The sequence below is a fragment of the Saimiri boliviensis genome, chromosome 13 (genome assembly GCF_048565385.1).
Source record: "Saimiri boliviensis isolate mSaiBol1 chromosome 13, mSaiBol1.pri, whole genome shotgun sequence".
In the NCBI taxonomy this organism is placed as follows: Eukaryota; Metazoa; Chordata; class Mammalia; order Primates; family Cebidae; genus Saimiri; species Saimiri boliviensis.
Window position 1 is genome coordinate 33,466,819 of NC_133461.1, and position 19,287 is coordinate 33,486,105.

At 39.4% G+C, this 19,287-nt stretch overlaps 1 protein-coding gene across 7 annotated transcripts in view; it reads right to left on the reverse strand.

Annotated features, from left to right (window-relative positions):
- Window positions 1-200: 200 nt before the first annotated feature.
- The window catches only part of SETBP1 (SET binding protein 1), a 374,612-nt gene continuing 355,525 nt past the window's right edge, over window positions 201-19,287 (reverse strand). For all 7 annotated transcript variants that reach the window (XM_074383546.1, XM_074383542.1, XM_074383543.1 and 4 more), the window contains one exon: window positions 201-5,710. In XM_074383546.1, coding sequence (XP_074239647.1) covers window positions 5,091-5,710 — 620 coding nt within the window. In that variant the 3' untranslated portion in view covers window positions 201-5,090. The remainder of the gene's footprint in view (window positions 5,711-19,287) is intronic.

A 19,287-nucleotide genomic window follows, 5' to 3' on the forward strand; every position in this document is an offset into this window, starting at 1 on the left:
TATGAACAGTAACCCAGTAAATCAGACTCGACTTTTACCCAGAATGTGCTTCCCAGTATCATACAAAAGACAGAAGTTTTGTTAAAATTTTCTCAATGATTCTGTATCCAGTTGGTGTGAGCAAAGACCCCCAAATGCTATTACACTCCTTAGTGATGTGAACCAGATGGAAAATAAAACAAAAGAATTCACAACTCACGTTAGACTGAATTGAATGTCTTTAATTTCACACAATGAATAACATATGAATAGGATTAACTTTTTTTTTTTTTTTAATAGTTAAGTGCTGTATACTGTGCTAACCTGATCTGGTAGCGAAAAAGACTGAGCTTTCTTTTAGAAAAAAATGTTTAAAACCCAACATCTAAGACCATGGGGGAGCATGACAGTAAGCATGCTAGATGGAGCTACGCCTCAAATAACAGCAAGTCCATGTTCATTTTAAATGTACAAAAATGCTTTATGAATAAAAACTGTTACAAAAAGAACATTTCAAACAATGTACAATTTTTCTTGCCTCTATATTCAATAAAATACAAATACATTTTTTGTTCTAAAATATGTTTACATACAATCAAAGTAGAACATGCAAATTACACTTTAAAAAAGGCTTTTAAAAACCACTTATGAATACAAACTAAAAATTAGCCAGCACGACTTGTAAGACAATCTTGTGCCCCATTTTTTTCTTTTGAAATATATATGTACATATTAACACGTCATGTGCATTTATTATTTAAGAAATAGATTTTTTTTTTTTTTAAAAAAAGGAAGAAAAAGAAAGACCAATCTAGGGTGGAACTGCCCTTCCACGTTGATCAGCTGGCAGCTCCTTTCAATTTCCCCCCTTTAGTGTTTATTATACCTGGGCAAGTGGGCAATAGATATCCAGGAAGTTTCTTCCTTGGTTGATATGTGCTTCTAAGACTGTTCCCCAAATGAGTGAGTCCAACAGGGAAAGAAGACTCATCAGTGGGGTGAACTCTCCAAGAAACAAGAGGCAGAGAGGACCTTGTATTGTGGAAAGAAACTTTAAGAAACACCAAGAAAATGCTACGGTATATTACAGTTCGAGTTTCTAGGCACTGTGATGACATTATCTGTAAGCTCTGGCATTTGGACCACTGTGATACTATAGGGTAGTGTTGAGAATAACGTCTATATTTATCTACTTTTACATAACGAGAAGGACTGAAAATCCTGCAACGTAACACTTAAATGGCTTTTGAGGCATTTCAGCTTCTGCCACCCTCTCTCTCTATGCTACGGTTGGTATTTAAAGGCTTTGGAAATATGTATATAGACTTTAGACAGTTTCCAGGTAAATCTTTCTAGTGATAGGAAAAAAAATATTCTCCAAAAGCTCATTATCTGAATATTGTTGAGTAATAAGCTAGGAGTGGGATTTTCTACTTAAGTCTTAAAACCAAATCCTTTATGATCTGCATGTAATACATCACCTTATTCTATAATTCTGTCACCACTTGCTTATCATATTTATAGACCCAGCAATGTGCAGAACACAAATTCTGACTGCCACTGAATATGGCCTCCTACTCCGGACGGCAGCCAAGTTAACATGCTAATCTTCTGCCAGCCCTTAGTCACCTTCTTTGGGTTGTCAGTGGCTGCTGGTTCCTGGTCCTGCCAAGTCAGAAACCAGCCCCTGACATGCTTTTCTTTCCTTTCCATTGACCTTTCTTCCTTGGGTTTTAGCCAGAGCCAGGCTATTTGAGGAAGTTAAACTTCTGCTCCTCTCATTTGAGATCAGGGGTGGAAAAGCAAGTGGCTCTTCCAGATACTTAGTCAGGTGGATTAAAGATCCATCATCACCTTCAAGGAAGCTTTTGTATCTAGAGTTCAACCTTTTCTCATCACTAACGAGACTCCTTACAAGTGGGTCCACTAACCAGACTCCTTACAAGTGGGTCCACTAACCAGACTCCTTACAAGTGGGTCCACTAACCAGACTCCTTACAAGTGGGTGCCTTCTGCTTACTGAAGGCAAGTAATCCAGACAACAAAAGAAAAATAAATAAAAATCAAGGGATTTCTCTTATAAACTATTTTGTGAACCTGTATATGGAGTACCATGTATCCCAAATGACCTCTTCTAAAAAAGAAATGCAGCCCCAGAAGGCATCGTTGGGTGGCCAGATACCGCCACACTCTGGGTCGGGAGAGCTGGGTTTTCTTTCCAGCTCTACAACCAACTGGTTGTGAAGCTACATTGGCCCACTGCTGAGCTGAGTTTGGACAAGAGGGGAGAGGCTAACGGAATGGGGGTAGTTAGAGAATCAGGAAATGGTTGTACTGATGAGATGAGTTAGGTTAATGAAAAGCAGCAGAAAAAAATAACATGACACTGAGGGAGAAACTGGGTGGTGGAGAGGAGGCTGTGTAGGTGATGGAACTTGCTTCTGCCTCCCAGTGGCTGTTTAGCATGCCTCAGCTTTGGTCCTCTGCAGTATTCCAATCTATATCTAGGGTCATACATGTAGAGGATTCGAATTTAACTCACATGACCACTGTAGACCAGAATTCACCTGTAAGTTGCAACTCTTCAATTTCTTGAAATATCTTTCAGAGGTCTGGAAATTCTAACACATTCAAAGGTGTTCTGGGAACTTCTCACTTACTAGAGGTTAATGTCAATTAAACTTTGGGTCCTTATTAGTCTGCAGAGTGCCTGCCAGCTCATCCTCCTCTGCAAGGTTTATTCTGCTTATAGATGTGGTTGGAGAGATAACACAACACAGGAAGGAAGAAGGGCAAATGAAAGAAAGAAGGAAATGATTTCAAAATTCAGTAAGAAGAGAAACCTCTTTATGGCTGAATTGGAATGAAAATGGTTGCTGTTTCATAGCAATGGCGGGGTGAGAGGGGCTAATTTAAACCTTCCTTTCAGGTGACTTTGGAACCACTCAGACATAGCTTGGGAATGGCGAATTAAAAATGGCTGCTTTGATTTTGCTTTTCAACTTACGTGAAATGCCAAAGGTCAATCTAGGTCACAAACTGAGTACCTAGGATGTAAGCGTTAAAGAACAGGGGAAGGCAGTCCTTTAAACTTACATATTGCTAGGATTAAATGTGACTGACCTAGTGGGTAGCAAATGATGTGAAGTCCATGGTGACAGACCAGAAGAGTATGACTATGTGGGTAATTTCAACCAACTGCTGGTGCCATGACGGAGCAGTGATGTATGCAAGCATATTAACTTGGAAATTAAAAATTTACTCACGTAAATACCCCATCACTTATTGTTTTATGTTGCCAATAAAAATCCATCTCTAAGGAAATAATATTGTGTTCTGAAGTGATAATACAATTTCCAGCTGGTCCCAACTTCCTGTAAAGAAACTTAATTTGGAGGTAAACCAGATATTCTAATTACCATTAGAAAATTTAATTCTCTCTCTCAGTGTCTCTTTCTGTAATCTACCATGCCAGGTGTTTGATGTCTTGGGGAAGGTAAGGGGGAGTGAGGGAGGAAATTGAAAATACTATTTGAAATTTCCACAATCTGACTTTTAGAAAACATCTACGGAAATGGAATTCTTCATATTCATTCTGAGCCTGCTTAACATATTTTATTCGGGCTGTGGAAATGGATAATAGAGATGGAATATCTGTCCACGCTAAACCAATGGCTAGAGTACAACTTCGATGAGAAATGTACAGCTGAAATTGACCATTTAAAAGACGATTTGTCACACACAGTTTGCATCCATGCAGACTGATAGATTTATAATTACATTATGTACAATAATGTTTTAGTTTATTAAGGCAACCACAATTTGGATACTTTGTCCAAGGTGGCTTGATATAATTGAAGTGGTGATACCCTTTGAGCATTTTCTTTTTTTTTTTTTTTTCCAGATAAGAACACTTACTCCCATTTGCTTTTAAGAAATAATTTTCAAGGGATAATGGACTTCTTCTATTGTCTTTTTGTTTCCTTTTTTTGAACAAACTATGACAATCATTTGTATGAAAAAGATCAGGTAACAAGGCATCGCTAGACACTTGTCTTTCTGGTGGGTCTGGGGTTTCAGTTTTTGGTGGTTTGTCAGTTATTCCATTTGCTGTGCGGTACTAAAACCATTTTATTCTGCCTATGCTCTGCTGATATGTTTTAAGTATAAAAACAGCCTGGTTGACATCTGGGTCAACACATCCTTGGCTGCTCTGCGTCACTTATTAAAAAGGTTTTTGTCAATACTGAGTATGTTTCACAATGATTGGATTCAAAGCCAGCTTCTTGGAACAGCATGCCAAGGGTGAACTTTACAGCACAGGTTAAGGATTACACTATTTAAATGTGTACCAAGAAAAACAAAAAAGGCAGCAAATAAGTTAATGAAAAGGTATATGGAAGTACAATGGGAAAAGGAAAAGTAGGAACAGACAATGCTAAAAATCAGTGTATGTGCGATAGAGGAAGCACACAGAACATGAATGCGGGTCTAAGGTCGCCTATCACTAGAATTTCACCTTCTGATCACACAATTCCATCTGAGAAACTGTACGGTTAAGGGAAAGATTCAGGTCACGGGAAGATGACGTTGGTACCCAAAGCTTAGCAGAGCTTGAAAACCAAAAGAAAAAAAAAAAAAAAAAAACCAATTAAATGGAAATGGGTTACAGCAATGCCAGTTGAGCAATCTGCAGCTTTTCTCCCCTTGGAATGTTTCCTAATTGAGGGTGTTTCCCTTTCGATTTCCCTGGCCAGCAAATGAAATCCGAGTCGAGGGCGCACCGTGGCAGCGGGAGGTCAAGAGAGCGCCACCAGCCTGCTCCTCCTGGGCGCCTGGGGGCCTGCGGAGGACCCAGCCGCACTGGAGCGCCGCGTGGTGGGAGCTGCGGTGAGGCTCAGACAAGCTGCTTCTTCTGGTGTCTCCCTGCTTTGCTTTCCCAAGAGCTTCGGTTGGCTCAGCCCCGTCTTCTGGCCCGATTCTGCCTGCCCGGCTTCTGGAGAGAAGGGCGTGGGTGTCCCTGCAGCTGGGGGATTTCGCCCCCGCCCCGGCTCACTGCGCTTCCCACGTGTCAGTTCCCTAGGCCCCAGGTGCAGACGCCCAGACCCGCCCTAGGGAAGGACCTCGCTCTCACTCCCTCGGGACTTCCTCTGCCTTTTGGCTTTCACCTCCTCTTCCTGGGGAAGGGGCTGCTGCGGGGGCGGCTGCTGTGGGGGCTGAGCGGGGGCCTGCGGTTTGTGTTTCCTCTTTCCGCCTCGGGGGGTCTTGGGTAGAGCGGGTGGCGGGGGTAGGGGCGGTGGTGGAGGGGGCGGCAGGGGCGGTGGTGGTGGCGGGGGCAGGGGCGGCGCCTCCCGGGCCATGTGGATGACGGCCTCGATGGTGGCCATGATGGTGTCTTGGCTGGCGGTGGGCTCCAGCACCAGCGGGCTCAGGCTGGGCTTCTGGCCCCTTTTGCTGGGCAGGTCGATGCATTTTTCCAGCACCGGCATTTGGTCTCTGGAGTCCTCATCGAACTGGGTGGGCTGCTTTCTGGGACGCCCGCGCCTCTTCTTGACGAAGTTGTTGCCTGTTTTTGATTGTCTCTGCAGCCGCTTGGCCTTCAGGATCTTGTTCACGTGGTCCAGGTTCTTCTTGGTGGACAGGATCTTGGTGTAGTTGCACATCTTCCGCACTTCGCACTGGATGGCTTCGATCTCCCGCCGCTTGAACCTCTTCTTCAGGGAGGAGCCGACTGCAGGAGGGGAAGAGAGAAGAAATTGAGCACAAGATGCGAGCTGCCTTCAACCCAGCCTCTTCACTGACAGCTAGCATTCTACTTGGCTATAAAGATTATGGAGAATTAATGCTATGGGTGTGTCTCCATGCCCAAGATGTATTCTTCCTTTTTATTTATTGAAATAAACATTTGTCATATATTTATTGTGTATACAAAGTACTTCTTTTTACATTATTTCAGTCCTTTCAACAATTATGTGAAATATTGTCATTCCCTTTTTAAAGATGTGGAAACTGAGGCTCACGCTGTTGAGGTAAACTGGCCTAGAGCCATGGGACTCAATGGCAGAATCACAATATCAATCTTCCAATTATTTCTCTTATTATAGAGGTAATTTTTTATTCAGCCCTTTTGACATTTGCTCTGATTCAATTTAGCACAGGATTAGATTTTTTTCTTTTTTTGTAGGTGTTAGATGAATAAAAAGGCACATGGGCCTCCATATGAAGTCATCGGGATCATGCAGATGTACTATCGATCTCATGGAGGAGATGCCTTGGCCAGATCAAGAATAAGAATGTGTAACTGAAACACTTTATTCCTAACCCTTCTCTGCTGACACAGGGAGGCTTATTTCCTGAAGCACTCTAGTTGTGATGGTATCATCTCCATGCTTTTTCCCCAGTGTTCTGGACTAGTGAAGTTGCCTGATGGCATTCATTTAACCAGGTCCTTCATAACCAGTTCATCCTCTGTGAACCTCAGGGGAAGTATCAGCCAGATGTTTCTGAATCATTTACACTACCCTTCCCAGGCTGGTGTTTGCAAAGAGCTCTTTTCATGTCCTTTTGGCCAGCTGCATCTCTATTTTATGAGCCGAACTTCTTGTCTCAGGAAGTCCTGCACTGCTGCCACTAAATGGCCTTCAGAACTGCTCAGTTTTGAAGTTCAGACACCATAAAGTTGTGAATGGCTTCAAGACATGGCCATTCCTCCTGCAGAGCATTCTTTCTCCTTGTGTTGTTCATGAGCAGGCATATGTGTGATACCTGTGTGCATATGCACACATACACACAAATGGGCACAAACACTCACAGACTCCACTGCCCCACCTTCAAGGTGGTCACTTCCCCTGGCTGTTTATAAACATAAGAAGTGTGTCTTCACTGAGTTCTTTGCTGCTGTGATTTACGCTACATGTTCAACCCCAAAGAAATCCATGTGGAAGACCCACGCATAGAGGGGAGTGTGTTGCATTTTGGCATTTTGGTTTGTTGCTTCCTCTCATTATTTCTTTTTTGTACCTACTAATAAAGAAGCAGAATATCTTAAGGGGAGGAAAAAGATGCTTAAAACATGGATAACATTCTCATTTATTCTTGGATACTCCCACTTGATTCTTTCCCCTGCTTTGTCCCATTTCTCTCTCATGCTGTGCCTAGCACAGATTGCCAGGAGGGTTTTATTTGAAGTTATTTACACCCCCAGCTTCATGGAGTGGGAAGAGCTGAGTCCCACAGGCCAGGTCAAAATGTTACTGCTTTTGGCCCAAGGTCAGTAAGACTGACCGAGCAATGAATAACTGCTGAATGATCTTTAAAATAAGTTATAAAGATCAAAATAGAACAAAGCCAGAGTGAGCTTCTGACTATAAAAATAAAATTTTTGTAGTTAGTTTTGTAAAAGAAAAGGGTTGCCCGGTTGTAAGTTATCAGAGGCAAGAACCAATGCTTGTCTGTCTTTATGTTTCTCAAAGGGCCTAGCAGGGTGCCTTGTATATAAAAGAGATTTAAGAATTGTTTCTGGACTGACAAATCAGGCTAATCAGGCCTTGTAGTCGTGTTCTTTAGAAGAGTTCTAGTTTGGATTTTTAAAGTGATCATGGCAAATATAATGATATTAAAACTGAGCCTGCCTCCGTGTCAGGGACAGATAATTTATCTTGTCCACATAGCTCATGAGTCAATGGCAACTAGTCAGTAATGCTCCGCAAAACCTGACACTAATCCAAGCAAAGGTTTCATTTACAGTTTGCCCTCTCTTTAGTTTATATCATCCATAGAGGAGGCAAATGCTATGTGATATATTATATAATAAAGCATGAAAGTATACACTAAATCACCTTGCTGACATATAATATAGCATAGAGGAATAAAATAAATCAATTAGTTGGCAATACTGTATTTGACCAAATTAAGCTTGATGGAAATACTCCAGGAGCTGCAGGTCATCTGGAGAAAATAAAAACAATGGATTGTCACCCTATGTGTTGTCTTTTAAAAATGAAATGCCAAAATAAATAAATAAACCACCAAAACAAAATCTCCAAACTGAAACAAAGAAATAAACAAACAAAAACCTAGCAGATAACAGATAATTCCATATCCAAAACTATGTGCTGTCTAATTTTTTTTGGGGGGGAGGGAGGAAGCTCTTTATAGCACAACTGTGTAATTTTTTATTACATCTTTGCATTAAAAAAGACTATAAAATAAAAATTAATTCTGATAGTGTAAATCTACCAAACAATGCTAAAAAATGACATAACCAACTCTTCTGTGCCCGCCATTCACATTTAACAAATGTTAACTTTTTGTCATTTTTTTCTCATTAAGAAAGATAACACTGCAGATTGAGCTAAGTCATGACTCTCTTCTCCATCCCTTTCCCTTTCTTTTTTATGCTTGTTTTAATCCTTTTGCTGCATATACATGAGCTCCTATTGGTAACTATGTAAGAAACTGGGAACATTCGCATACTGTTGGTGGGAGTGTAAATTGTTATAATCATTTTAGAGCGTGATTGGGCAATAACTGTTAAGAATTAAAGATGTGCACATCAATGTCCCAGCAATTTCATGTCAAGCTTGCTTCCTTTACTCATATGTAACAGGAGGCAAAAGTCATACAACGATGTTCCTTGAAGCTCAGTGTATGACACAGAAAACCGAAAACAATCTAATTAGTCAACTGGGATATAAAAAGTGATGCAATATTATACATTGATTAACATGAATAAACTGCACATAAATATCTCAACATGGTCAAATCTCATTTAAAGAGTTGAGTAATAAAGGAAATCAGAAAAATATGCTTAGGTATACTACTTACATAACTTTAAAAACACACGTATTTCCTGAACTTTTATTTTATCTTCAGAGTCCTGTTGTGGAGGTTTAAAGTGACTGCTGTGTAGGAGATCAACTGTGAGTCAAAGACTTGGTGGATGACTCACCTACTACTCAATGTCTACTTCCCCCAAAGCAACCTCATAGAGTTTTATTTAAACCTCTAGAGTAGGGTTGTCCAACAGAATTTTCTGAGATGGTGAAAATGTTCTGTATGTTTGTGCTGCCCATAGGTAGCCATTAGCCACTTGTGGCTGGCTACTGAGCACTAGAAATGTGGCTGGTGTGACTGAGAAACTGAATTTTTAATAGGACTTAATTTTCATTTAAATAGCTACAGTGTGGCTACTGGCTACCCTATGGGGCAGCACAGCTCTAGAACTAACTACCTTGAAATACAGAGGACCAAGGACACACAGGGATTCATTCTGTGGGATGAACATGGACTGTGGGAGACTCTAGGCAAACAAAGTGGGGTTTTCAACAAATAAATTGCAGGGCAGGGGGAAGATGAAACTGCTCCTTCAAAGAGATTAAAGAGATAAAGTGACCTTATTTGGATGACAATTTGAACAAACTGTTAAAAGAGATAGGAAATAAATGGAAATTTGAACATTGGCCATTTCATGATATAATTACTGTTAATTTTCATAGGTGTGATAATTGCATGGTGATCATGCTTTTTGAGTGCCTATCTTTTAGAAATTCAGACTAAAACATTTATAGATGAAATCACATACTATCACCTGGGATTGACTTTAAAATATTAAGAAAGGGAGGAAGTAGGTAGAAATATTGATGAAACAAGATTGACTGTAAGTTGATATTGTTGAAGCTGAAGTTGGTATTGATGGGTACATGAGGTTCAATGCTATTCTGCCTACTTTGATGTATGGTCTGATATTTTCCATAATGCGATGTTAAAAAATTATTTTAAAAAATGGCAGTAAAACATCTTAAAATCTTAAGGCTGGACAGTGCTCTAATTTCCACCCTCTCCGGGCTTTATTTCACCTATTTTATTTATTTTTTTCTGAGACAGAGTCTCAGTCTGTCACCAGGCTGGAGCGCAGTGGCATGATCTAAGCTCACTGCAACCTCTGCCTCCTGGGTTCAAGAGATTCTCCTGCCTCAGCCTCCAGAGTAGCTGGGACAACAGGTGCATACCACCATGTCCAGCTAAGTTTTGTACTTTTTCGTAGAGATGGGGTTTCACCATATTGGCCAGGATGGTCTCGATCTCCTGACCTCATGATCCGCCCGCCTTGGCCTCCCAAAGTGCTGGGATTACAGGTATGAGCCACTGCACCTGGCCTATTTCACCTAAATATTTTTTGGAGAATAAGAGGAAATGTTCTCAGCGAAAGTCGTGCATTCACCACCTCCCTAGAAGGCTTAAGCTTGTAGCTGCCCTCCTGGCTTAATGGCATAGAAAATGAATGTGTTCTCTGTGTTTCATGCTTTGACCAACAGCATAAATAAAAATATGCCATGAGCCAATCTCCACTGATGGCAGCAGGTATGATGACTTAGTATCCCTCTTTGTTTTGCACATTATAATCTTTGGAGTTTTTCACATCTACGAAACATCTGAATTTCATTTATTTTTCCTTTATGCTTATTATACAAACTTTCAGTTCAGATTTGTTATCCCTCCATGTGAACAATGGAAGAATATGGTATAGAAGGAAGGACTCTGTGTATAAGAAGCTGGAAAACAGTGGGAACGGAGATAAATCCCTTAACCCCTCCACCTCTGTTTCTTCGTCTGTTACATTGGAAGGCTGAAGCAGATGCTCTTGGAAGTTCCCTTCTACATTTAGATTGCCATATTTCTTTTCTATACTCATGATCAATTGTGCTCCCAAACGTGGGGTGGCTTTCTAAAACATTTATTTAATTGAATAATTCTGAAATCTTAGTATGGGGGAGGAGAACTTTGGACTTGGCAGGGTTCGATATTCACAAATCTTTCCACTTACTGCTTATGATTTCACCGTCCCTCTAAATGTTCACAGATTTTTCTCTCTTCAAATTGTTTCATGATTGGACAGTCATTTCTGGGCTCTTGCTGCAAGATTGATTCCATATTTGCTCTCCTTCCTATAATTGTCTTATATCTTGCTTGCTCTTTGTAGTTTTAAAGAATAATTATTGAGTGGCCCAGGCAAAATGTAAATTCATTTCTTCATAACAGCAATACAAATTTTACTTTAGACTCTATCTGTATTTGAAATTGCCATGCAAATGATTGAGCTGGTTTTGATCCAGATCTAGACATTCTATCTTTTCACTCCCATTATCAGAAGATTAGCTCATCAGCAGACTGTTGATTTTGTCAAGTCGTTTATGGTAACTGGAGAATGGACTTAGCACTGCTTTTTTGGACACAAAATTTGTAGGTGTAGTAGGCCCCCTGAGCCAAGGGCTAACAAGGTTAGTTACATAGAATATTCCCAATAAATAGATGCTCATGTTTGTAGACTGTACTTTGCCCATGTATGCATCCTATTTTACAAGAAAGCTTTGGGTGGATTGTGGAGGGAGGCAAGCTTATTTCTAGACTCCTTAGAGTTATTCTTGCTGTTTGTATGTTCCTAAGGAGAGGTGGAAAGATGTTGAGGAAGGCTGAACTGCCTGGAGTCGGGGTGCATTTCAGGGCAGATAGAGATGGAATATCCTGTGCTTCAAACGAGGCAGAGAGCTGCAGTGTGAATTATTTTGTCTGCTGATACATGTTAGAAGATTCCCTGAAGGCAAAGTCCACAACTTTTTTTTTTTTTTTTCTGCTTTCAGAATTCCCAGCACAGGCCACTGATACAGCAATACCTGATCTGGTGCATACTATGTGGTCAGCAAATACAAGCTCAATGGAATTCAAATGTCTCATGTTCTCCAATGTAAATTGTGCATTTTATTTTATTTTATTTTTTAATTTGTACTTGTGCTTGCCTTGGTAATGGTCTCTTATTTTCATAATGCTGCTTTTTATTTTTAATGAGGAGAATGAGGCAACCTGCCTTGGCATGCAAACTTTCTTCTTCCATCTTTAGAATTTAAATTAACCTTCTAGAGCCCTGGCCTTAAAAGCTCTTTTGAAAAAGATGGCAAGTTGCCTCTGCTGGTGAGGCCTCTGCAAGGTGGGGGGCATTGAGTTGCTGCTTGTTATCAACAGAAGTGCTAGAGGATTGCTAAGTTTAAAGCAGTAATTTAGAATTAAGAGTTAGCAGACGTGGGGGATTTGTCGTAATATGATGGAGTTTTCATCCTGTTCTTAATGTCGTCTTACCATACTTTGGAGCTTCTTTGAAAACATGACTAGCTTGTTTGAAGCCTAGTAACTGCTTGACTATTCAAACAACAACTTATTCGTAGGAGTCTGTTGTGAAAGAAATTTTTATCGCAGTTGCAATGGCTTGAAGAAGTCTGGTCTTTGTTCTGCTCCTATTTCACATTTTTTCCTGGGATGAGGTAGGGGGAAGAGGTGGGGAGACTGGCTGATAGAGAGGTGGGTATGTAGGTGTGAGCAATGGGTATGTAGGTGTGAGCAATGGGTATGTAGGTGTGAGCAATGGGTATGCAGGTGTGAGCAATGGGTATGTAGGTGTGAGCATATTTACGTGTGTGAGCTCTGAAGTGGGCTAGGCCACCAAACAGTTAGTGCCCCAGGGTATCTCCCTGATCTCAGGAATGATGTTGGATTTAGAAATCTGCCTAGCGCTCTCCTGCTCCTGCCACCTTGCTCACACTGTTCACCTCCTCTCTGCCTCTCTAAATTCAACCAGCAGCCTCCCAAGTGGGGTGCACATTCCCTTCAGAGGAAGCCAGACAATTTACTGTGCTGCAGAAAGAACACGTTAATAATTTGTATTTACATTATTTATATTTTACCTAAATAATTCTAATGCTTAATATATGGAACTCCAGCCATGCCCTTACTTGTGCTGCTCATCAGATGATGGGTCACCTGTCACATTTGGGCATGAGATTCCTGAGAGAAGGAGAGGCACATGCATTCAAGGGACGGACAGGGGATCTCACTGGTGAGTTCCTTTCAGGGTGCTGCCAGTGTCCTTTATTTTAAATTTATAGCAGGCCAGCCCATGTGGTAATTTAAGAAGAGCAAGACCTTTCAACAGAAAACAATTTCAAAATACTTTGTAATGGGATAAAGAATACCCATACAATATTTTATATACCACACAGAGTTCTGTTGGTTATCTCACACCAAATTGTATACACGGGTTGCCATTTTCAAAGATGAATTTGGCAATTTTCTTGTACAAAAAAGACAAGGGTTCCAAATTTTCTTAACTCTTTTAGGCTGTCGATGGACTGTCGGTAATATTAACCAGCAGATGTTAAAAAACAAAACACTTAATGTCCCTCTACAGTAAACTGGGCCAGAAAGTAACTGCTTTTGGAAAGACACTCATGCTATCGAAAGAGCAGTTTGGGAAATTTATTGCAAACATTTCCCCTATTTGGCAATTTTATTGCTGAAAACAATACAACCTATAAAACCCCTTTCATCTGAAAATTTGAATATGTTATAAACAGAACTAACTTCCAAATGAAGAGCTGAACTAAAGAAATGACCATCTAATTGTTAATAAAGAGGATGGTTTACCAAGTTTCAACACAAACCTTGGTTAACTGATAGATGAGACTGGAAAACAGTAGTACTGATTTAAGCACAGTCAACAGTGTACTTTATTCTTTTGAATCTCTGTGTATGTGAAATATTCTTTTACCCTGCAACATCTACTAAAGAGTATTGAAACAAACTAAATTCAGAATGAGAACTGTAAATTACTTACCACAAGTATTTAAAAAACCAAGACTTTCAAAAACAAGGATACAAACTCAATTGCTTGACCCTTCTTAAAACACTATTAAAAATACTAAAATCAGTATAACATTTTGATAGCAACAAAAATACTTTTGTTTCATTAATAATAGCAGGTAAAACACATTTAAATTTATTTTAAGAATAGATTATATTTCAAGTATATCTCATCATCTTAAAAAGTTTATATTTAAGAAAAAGCGGGCACATATTTTTTGCATGTATTTAAACGGTGTGACTATTCAAAATTATGTTACTAACATCGTGGCATGATCAAAAAATATGGAGCCCCCTGCTTTTAAATTTGTCCTTTCTTTTAAAACTCCTCAAAAGTTTATTCACTCACTTAGTATTTAATCCTCAAAGATCTTAACTTTCTATGGCCTGGGAAGCATTAAAGCTTCTTGAAGATAGCATGTTTTGTCCTTTTTCATACCCTTCAAAACAAAGAACATAGTTCCTGTATCATAGTAGATGTTTGATTAATATTTCTTTCTAGATTGTTTCAGACTGTAAACTCCTAGAGCTGAAATCCTGGACAGCATTTATCTTTCTATTCCCCAGAACACCTTTAATTGAGTTGCATGCAATTCCATGGCAGTGAGGGGTGGCCTATCCATGGAGAGCTCCTCAAATGGGATTTAATGCCCACATATTTTATTTGGTTAGGCGATTCAGAGGTCCTGGTGTGCAGCTTTCAGAGTCCTTGACTTCTCTGACCGTGAGGAAACAACGCCAGTTATTTCATGGGCCCACGGGTTAGACAAACCACCTGGGACTTTGGACAGATAAAGATGGTGGCAACTCATTCCAGAGAGAATGCAAGCTGAGTTAAAAACATAGCTAGGATTGCTCCAGGCGGGGGACTTCCTAAGGAGGGCAACCTGGATTTTGGCAGTCCAGAAAAAAACTGGGCAAAAGAAAAATCTCAGCGATAAGAGAACCAGTAAAAGATGAGATTATAGCTCCCTGTAAGGTGAGTCATGAGTATTCATCACAAGGGATTGCCCACAAGGGATGAACAGAGAAGTCTTAAGTCTGGAGGATTTTCTGGAGGTACTATTTATTTATAAGTCACTTATAAATAGTCACTTCCTAGGCTTTTGGTAAGGAGTGAATTGGGAATGGCAGCATTGGTAAACTGAGAAATATGAGGGCACTTAGCCCTCTCTGTTTCATTCAACTTTGGCTTTTGTTTGTTGTAATGTGGATTAAGTCCCAACACACTGAAGAGACAACATGGAAGGCTGGATAGAAATGTAGTTAAAGCCAAAAAGTTTGAAGCTACATCTGTTGAGTCTCACAGCATGCCAGTTGGTCACACAGCGGGGGTGGTTGCACCCTCTCAAAGGGCTCTTTATATTTCTTTTTTATTTCCTCTCAAATGTGGTATCACTTTATCCTTAACCATAAATACCATCTCTTACATAATACCCCAACTATTGTGCATGCATGTTCTTACCTGATTGTGAGACATTTCTTTGTCTCTTTAAAACTTTGGGTAAAAAAAATACAGGGAAAAACAAAGACCCATATAACAAACATGAACGTAAGAAAATGTCCACATTTTAAATATTTAGGCTCAGATAAAATAAGTCCTGTTAACCATGCTGGAACTTCAAGAATTCCATATAATGGTAGGTATCTCTGTTTTGTTTTCTTCCTGGTCTTAATAGTAACTGCATTTGTTTATGTAGTAGCCAGCATACTTTGCAATCTGATATAAAACATGTTGACCAGCACATTAGAAGAATGAGTTTCTGATCTTAGCTTACCACCCCTCAGTTCTATGTCTCCAGACAATTCTCTCAATTTCTTAAGAGGAGCCTTGCTTCTCAATAAATATAATTCAATAAAAGTCATATACCTCCAAGTTTTCTGTACTCTAGGTAAGACATCCTCAAATCCTTCATCTATGTTTCCTGTGAGATGAATTCTAGATCGAAACAAATTTTTCATTTTGACCACTCTCTGGAGATTATATCATCTGCCAAAGCTGATCTGAAATTTTACTGCCTAGAATTGAACTGATTTTCCAGATATGAAGTGATTAGTAGAGAAAAATTGATTTAATTTCTGTGATAAAGACACCACAGTTACATTAATAAAATGTATATATTATTTTAAACTGCATTTTTCCCCAAACAACATCCTACTGTTGCCTCATGTTAAATGGAGGCTCAATTAACTCCCTTAAAACACTTTCATATGCAAAGCTACCAACACTGGCCATTGCTGTGTGGAATTGGGTTTTAAGCTTAAATGCAAGCCTTCTATTTAAATCTGCAAAGTTTAATTTTATTAGTTTTAGTCCAGTATTCTATTCTGTTGTGAACATTTTGAAACTTAATCTCGTTTTCTCAAAGAGTTCTTAGATTTTTAGGAATTTTCAAAGGGCTTGAATACCCTAAAAGTTAATGCCTGTCTTTTTAACTACCTCTGGGCTGGATTCAAGTGACTAAAAGGCATGCTCTCATTTTTTTTTTCTTTATTGAAGTTTTTAAAGAAAAAGATACCAATTTACAAAATTAACCATTTTTGTATTCTCTCTAAAAACAATAATCAATTTACACCCATTGCTTTAAACTTTCTAATGTCTGTCTGGTTAGTAGATGATGGATGGACCCCAGAAACAGTAACTTTGCAGAGCCTACAGGTGTGTGCCCAACTCGATTATTTCTGTAAGTGTCAGAGAGGATATTGCATCTGACGTTGAATAGGGGAAAAAATCTTGCATTTTTCTTTTACCCAGACACAACTCTTCCACCCTAGTGAGAAAAAAATAAAAGATACAAAACAAAGCAATACCAGGCATTGTTCCAGGGCTTCCAAATTTCCACTGGAATTCAGTTTATAATTCAGTCTTAAAGCTTTTTATGAATACCTCATGTCTTCGTATATTCCACTCATTCTTTAAAACTTCAATTAAGTCCTCTTCCTAAAAGCCATCCATGAACTCTCATTTCAGCGTTAATCTGTCTGTTCCTCTGTCTGTTGCCTGTATCTCCCTGATGGCACTTCACTTAGTCTGTCCTCTACTATGATTATGGGATTAATCTATATTTAAATTGTATTTTCCTAAGGGACAAGGACCATGTCTTAGCCATTCTTATCCATGCTTAGAGCAAACACTGATTGAGGTCCAGTTTGTGCCAGGCACTGTACGGGGACATGGAATGCCATGCCTTTCCTCTAGTGAGCAGCAGAGAGTCTGGCTGACTTACTTGAATTGAAATCAACCTATGTGATTGACTTGAACAGCACTTACCATCTATTTTGTAAACTCTGTGTATGAGGCATGAAAGGATTTTTTGGAGATTCAAATCACTGTCAATTAAATTAGGTCCTCACATATTTCATACTCTGTCCAGAGCACCGTTGACTGAAAAGTGTCTCAGTTATAACCCAAAGTCCTGTGAAATATAGACCAATAACTAAACTTAACTCCAGAAGAGAACTGGAGTTTCAATGACAAATACATGGACTAAAGCGAGTTTGGAATTTATTAAGAGTCACTAAGAAAACCAGCTTGAACATTTAAGGACATTAAAAATGTTTAAGAACATTAAGATTGACTGAAATGACAGGTCCCCTGGAAAAGGAACACAACTACATATTATATAGCAGAGGGAGAGAGAGAAGCAGGGGAAGGAATGGTCTTTTTGTTGTTTTAAAATAGACTTTATTTTTTAGAGCAGTTTTAGATTCATAGCCAAATTAAACTAAAGGTACAGAGACAGAGGTTTCCCATATATTCCTTTGCCCCAGCACATGTATAGCCTCTACCATGAATAGTCTTTTCATTGCCAAGCCTGTGAATCAGAATCATAATGGTTTATTATGGGAGAAGGGTCATATGCTCTCTTGGCAAATATATATACATTCACGTTCTGAGTGCTATACCAGGAGTTTTTTTGAAAAAATAAAAAAAATGGCTTTAACTTTTTTCTTTTTTTCAAGTATAAGCTTGAACAGACTCAAGACGGCAAACACTCCCTCCTCAATTTAAGATTTGACAATTTAAGAAGAAAAAGCTCATTCATCATCCTTCCCTTTTAGAGACCATAAATTATTGGCTCATACACCATGTGGCTTGGATTCTAGGAAAAGTTAGTGTAAACAAACCCAAGTTACAATGCGTGGAGTAGGAGAGTGAGTCATAAACAAAACACAGACATATGCTCTCATATAAATAAGGGCCTGGATCATCAGCTTCCCAGAGTCTGCTTCCCATTAATTACACAACAAAATGAACTTTCCATATGTAAAGCCCAAATCACTTAACTCTGGCAACTTGTATAAGACAGAGACCAGGATTGTGACTACGTAGGCACTAACAAAACTAGATTTCAAAATAAAAAAATGTCCTCTCAAAATATCTTCAGGCACTGGAGAACAAGAAGAGCCCCTGGAGGAGAATTTTTGAGTAACCAAACTATACCCAGGCATCCTGGGAAGACTGCTAGGAGGCTGATATGGATCCCCTGTTGAATTTATAGGTAATATTAGGTGTACTCTCTTTTGTTCTGAGTCCTGCCATCCTTCTGATGCCGACTAGCCCTGGGTCGAGGCCAGAGTGTTCACACACATTGCTGGGACCACTGAAAAGTTTAAATTCCTTCTCTCAGAGATCAGTTCCTTCTCTCTGTCTTTTGAAACTATCCATTGGTAGCACTAACTCACATTTCCTCATTGTCTCATGAAGACTGTCTGGTCTTTTTTAGTTTAAAGAGGTATCAAGGAAAACATAATTCCTGGAGGAGAATATTTTTCATCAGGTCAGACACTCCAAGAGAGGTGGGAAGTGAGGTCTTTCCTTATGCCCCTTTCAAAAGCTGATTTCATAAAACAAACTAACAGAGTTAGTTTGGGCCATGGCTGTCATTTTCTGTTATCACTACCAGTCAGAATATTTACCCTGTCTTATTCTAGACTTTTGGGTACTCCATCTTTTGATCACAAATTTCTCTTCCAGGCTCACCTGCTATTATTTCCATATAAATGCTCTATTCCCATCTCCTAGCTTCTGTCTGCTTGCCTAATTCAGTTTATCTTCAGAAGTCCACTTTAACTCTTCTCTTCCCAAACCATCTTATTGTCATCAGAAATCTCTTAGTAGCATTCAGTTGAAAATTCATGACCAATCAACTGCTGACTAATAGTCTTGTTAGTGTCTAAGATTGTTATTTAATCTATTCATTTAAAAACACTATTTGTTCCAACAGACATTAAAACAACAGAGCTTAAGCTTCAGGCGTCCTGGATAGGGGAGAGAGGAGGAAAACAACTTTTACTCCTTACTAGTTGTGGGGATGAGGAGGCAGTTTTCAACCACTCATACACTCTGTGACTATTTTTGTAACATTTATGCTTTGTATCATACCTTAACACCATACAAGGCAAGAAGAATATATTGTTCTTGCCCTCAAATGAAGAGGAAGAAGAAGGAACTAACATTTTTGGAAAACCTACAGTGTATGTTGCAGTTTTTCACGTATTTCCTCATTTAATTGTGATAGCAGCCACTTGAGGACACCGATTAGTATCCTCAGTTTCTGTACAGTACAGAGATGAAAATCAAGTATTTTTTCCAAGGGCACACATCTCAGAAGTTGT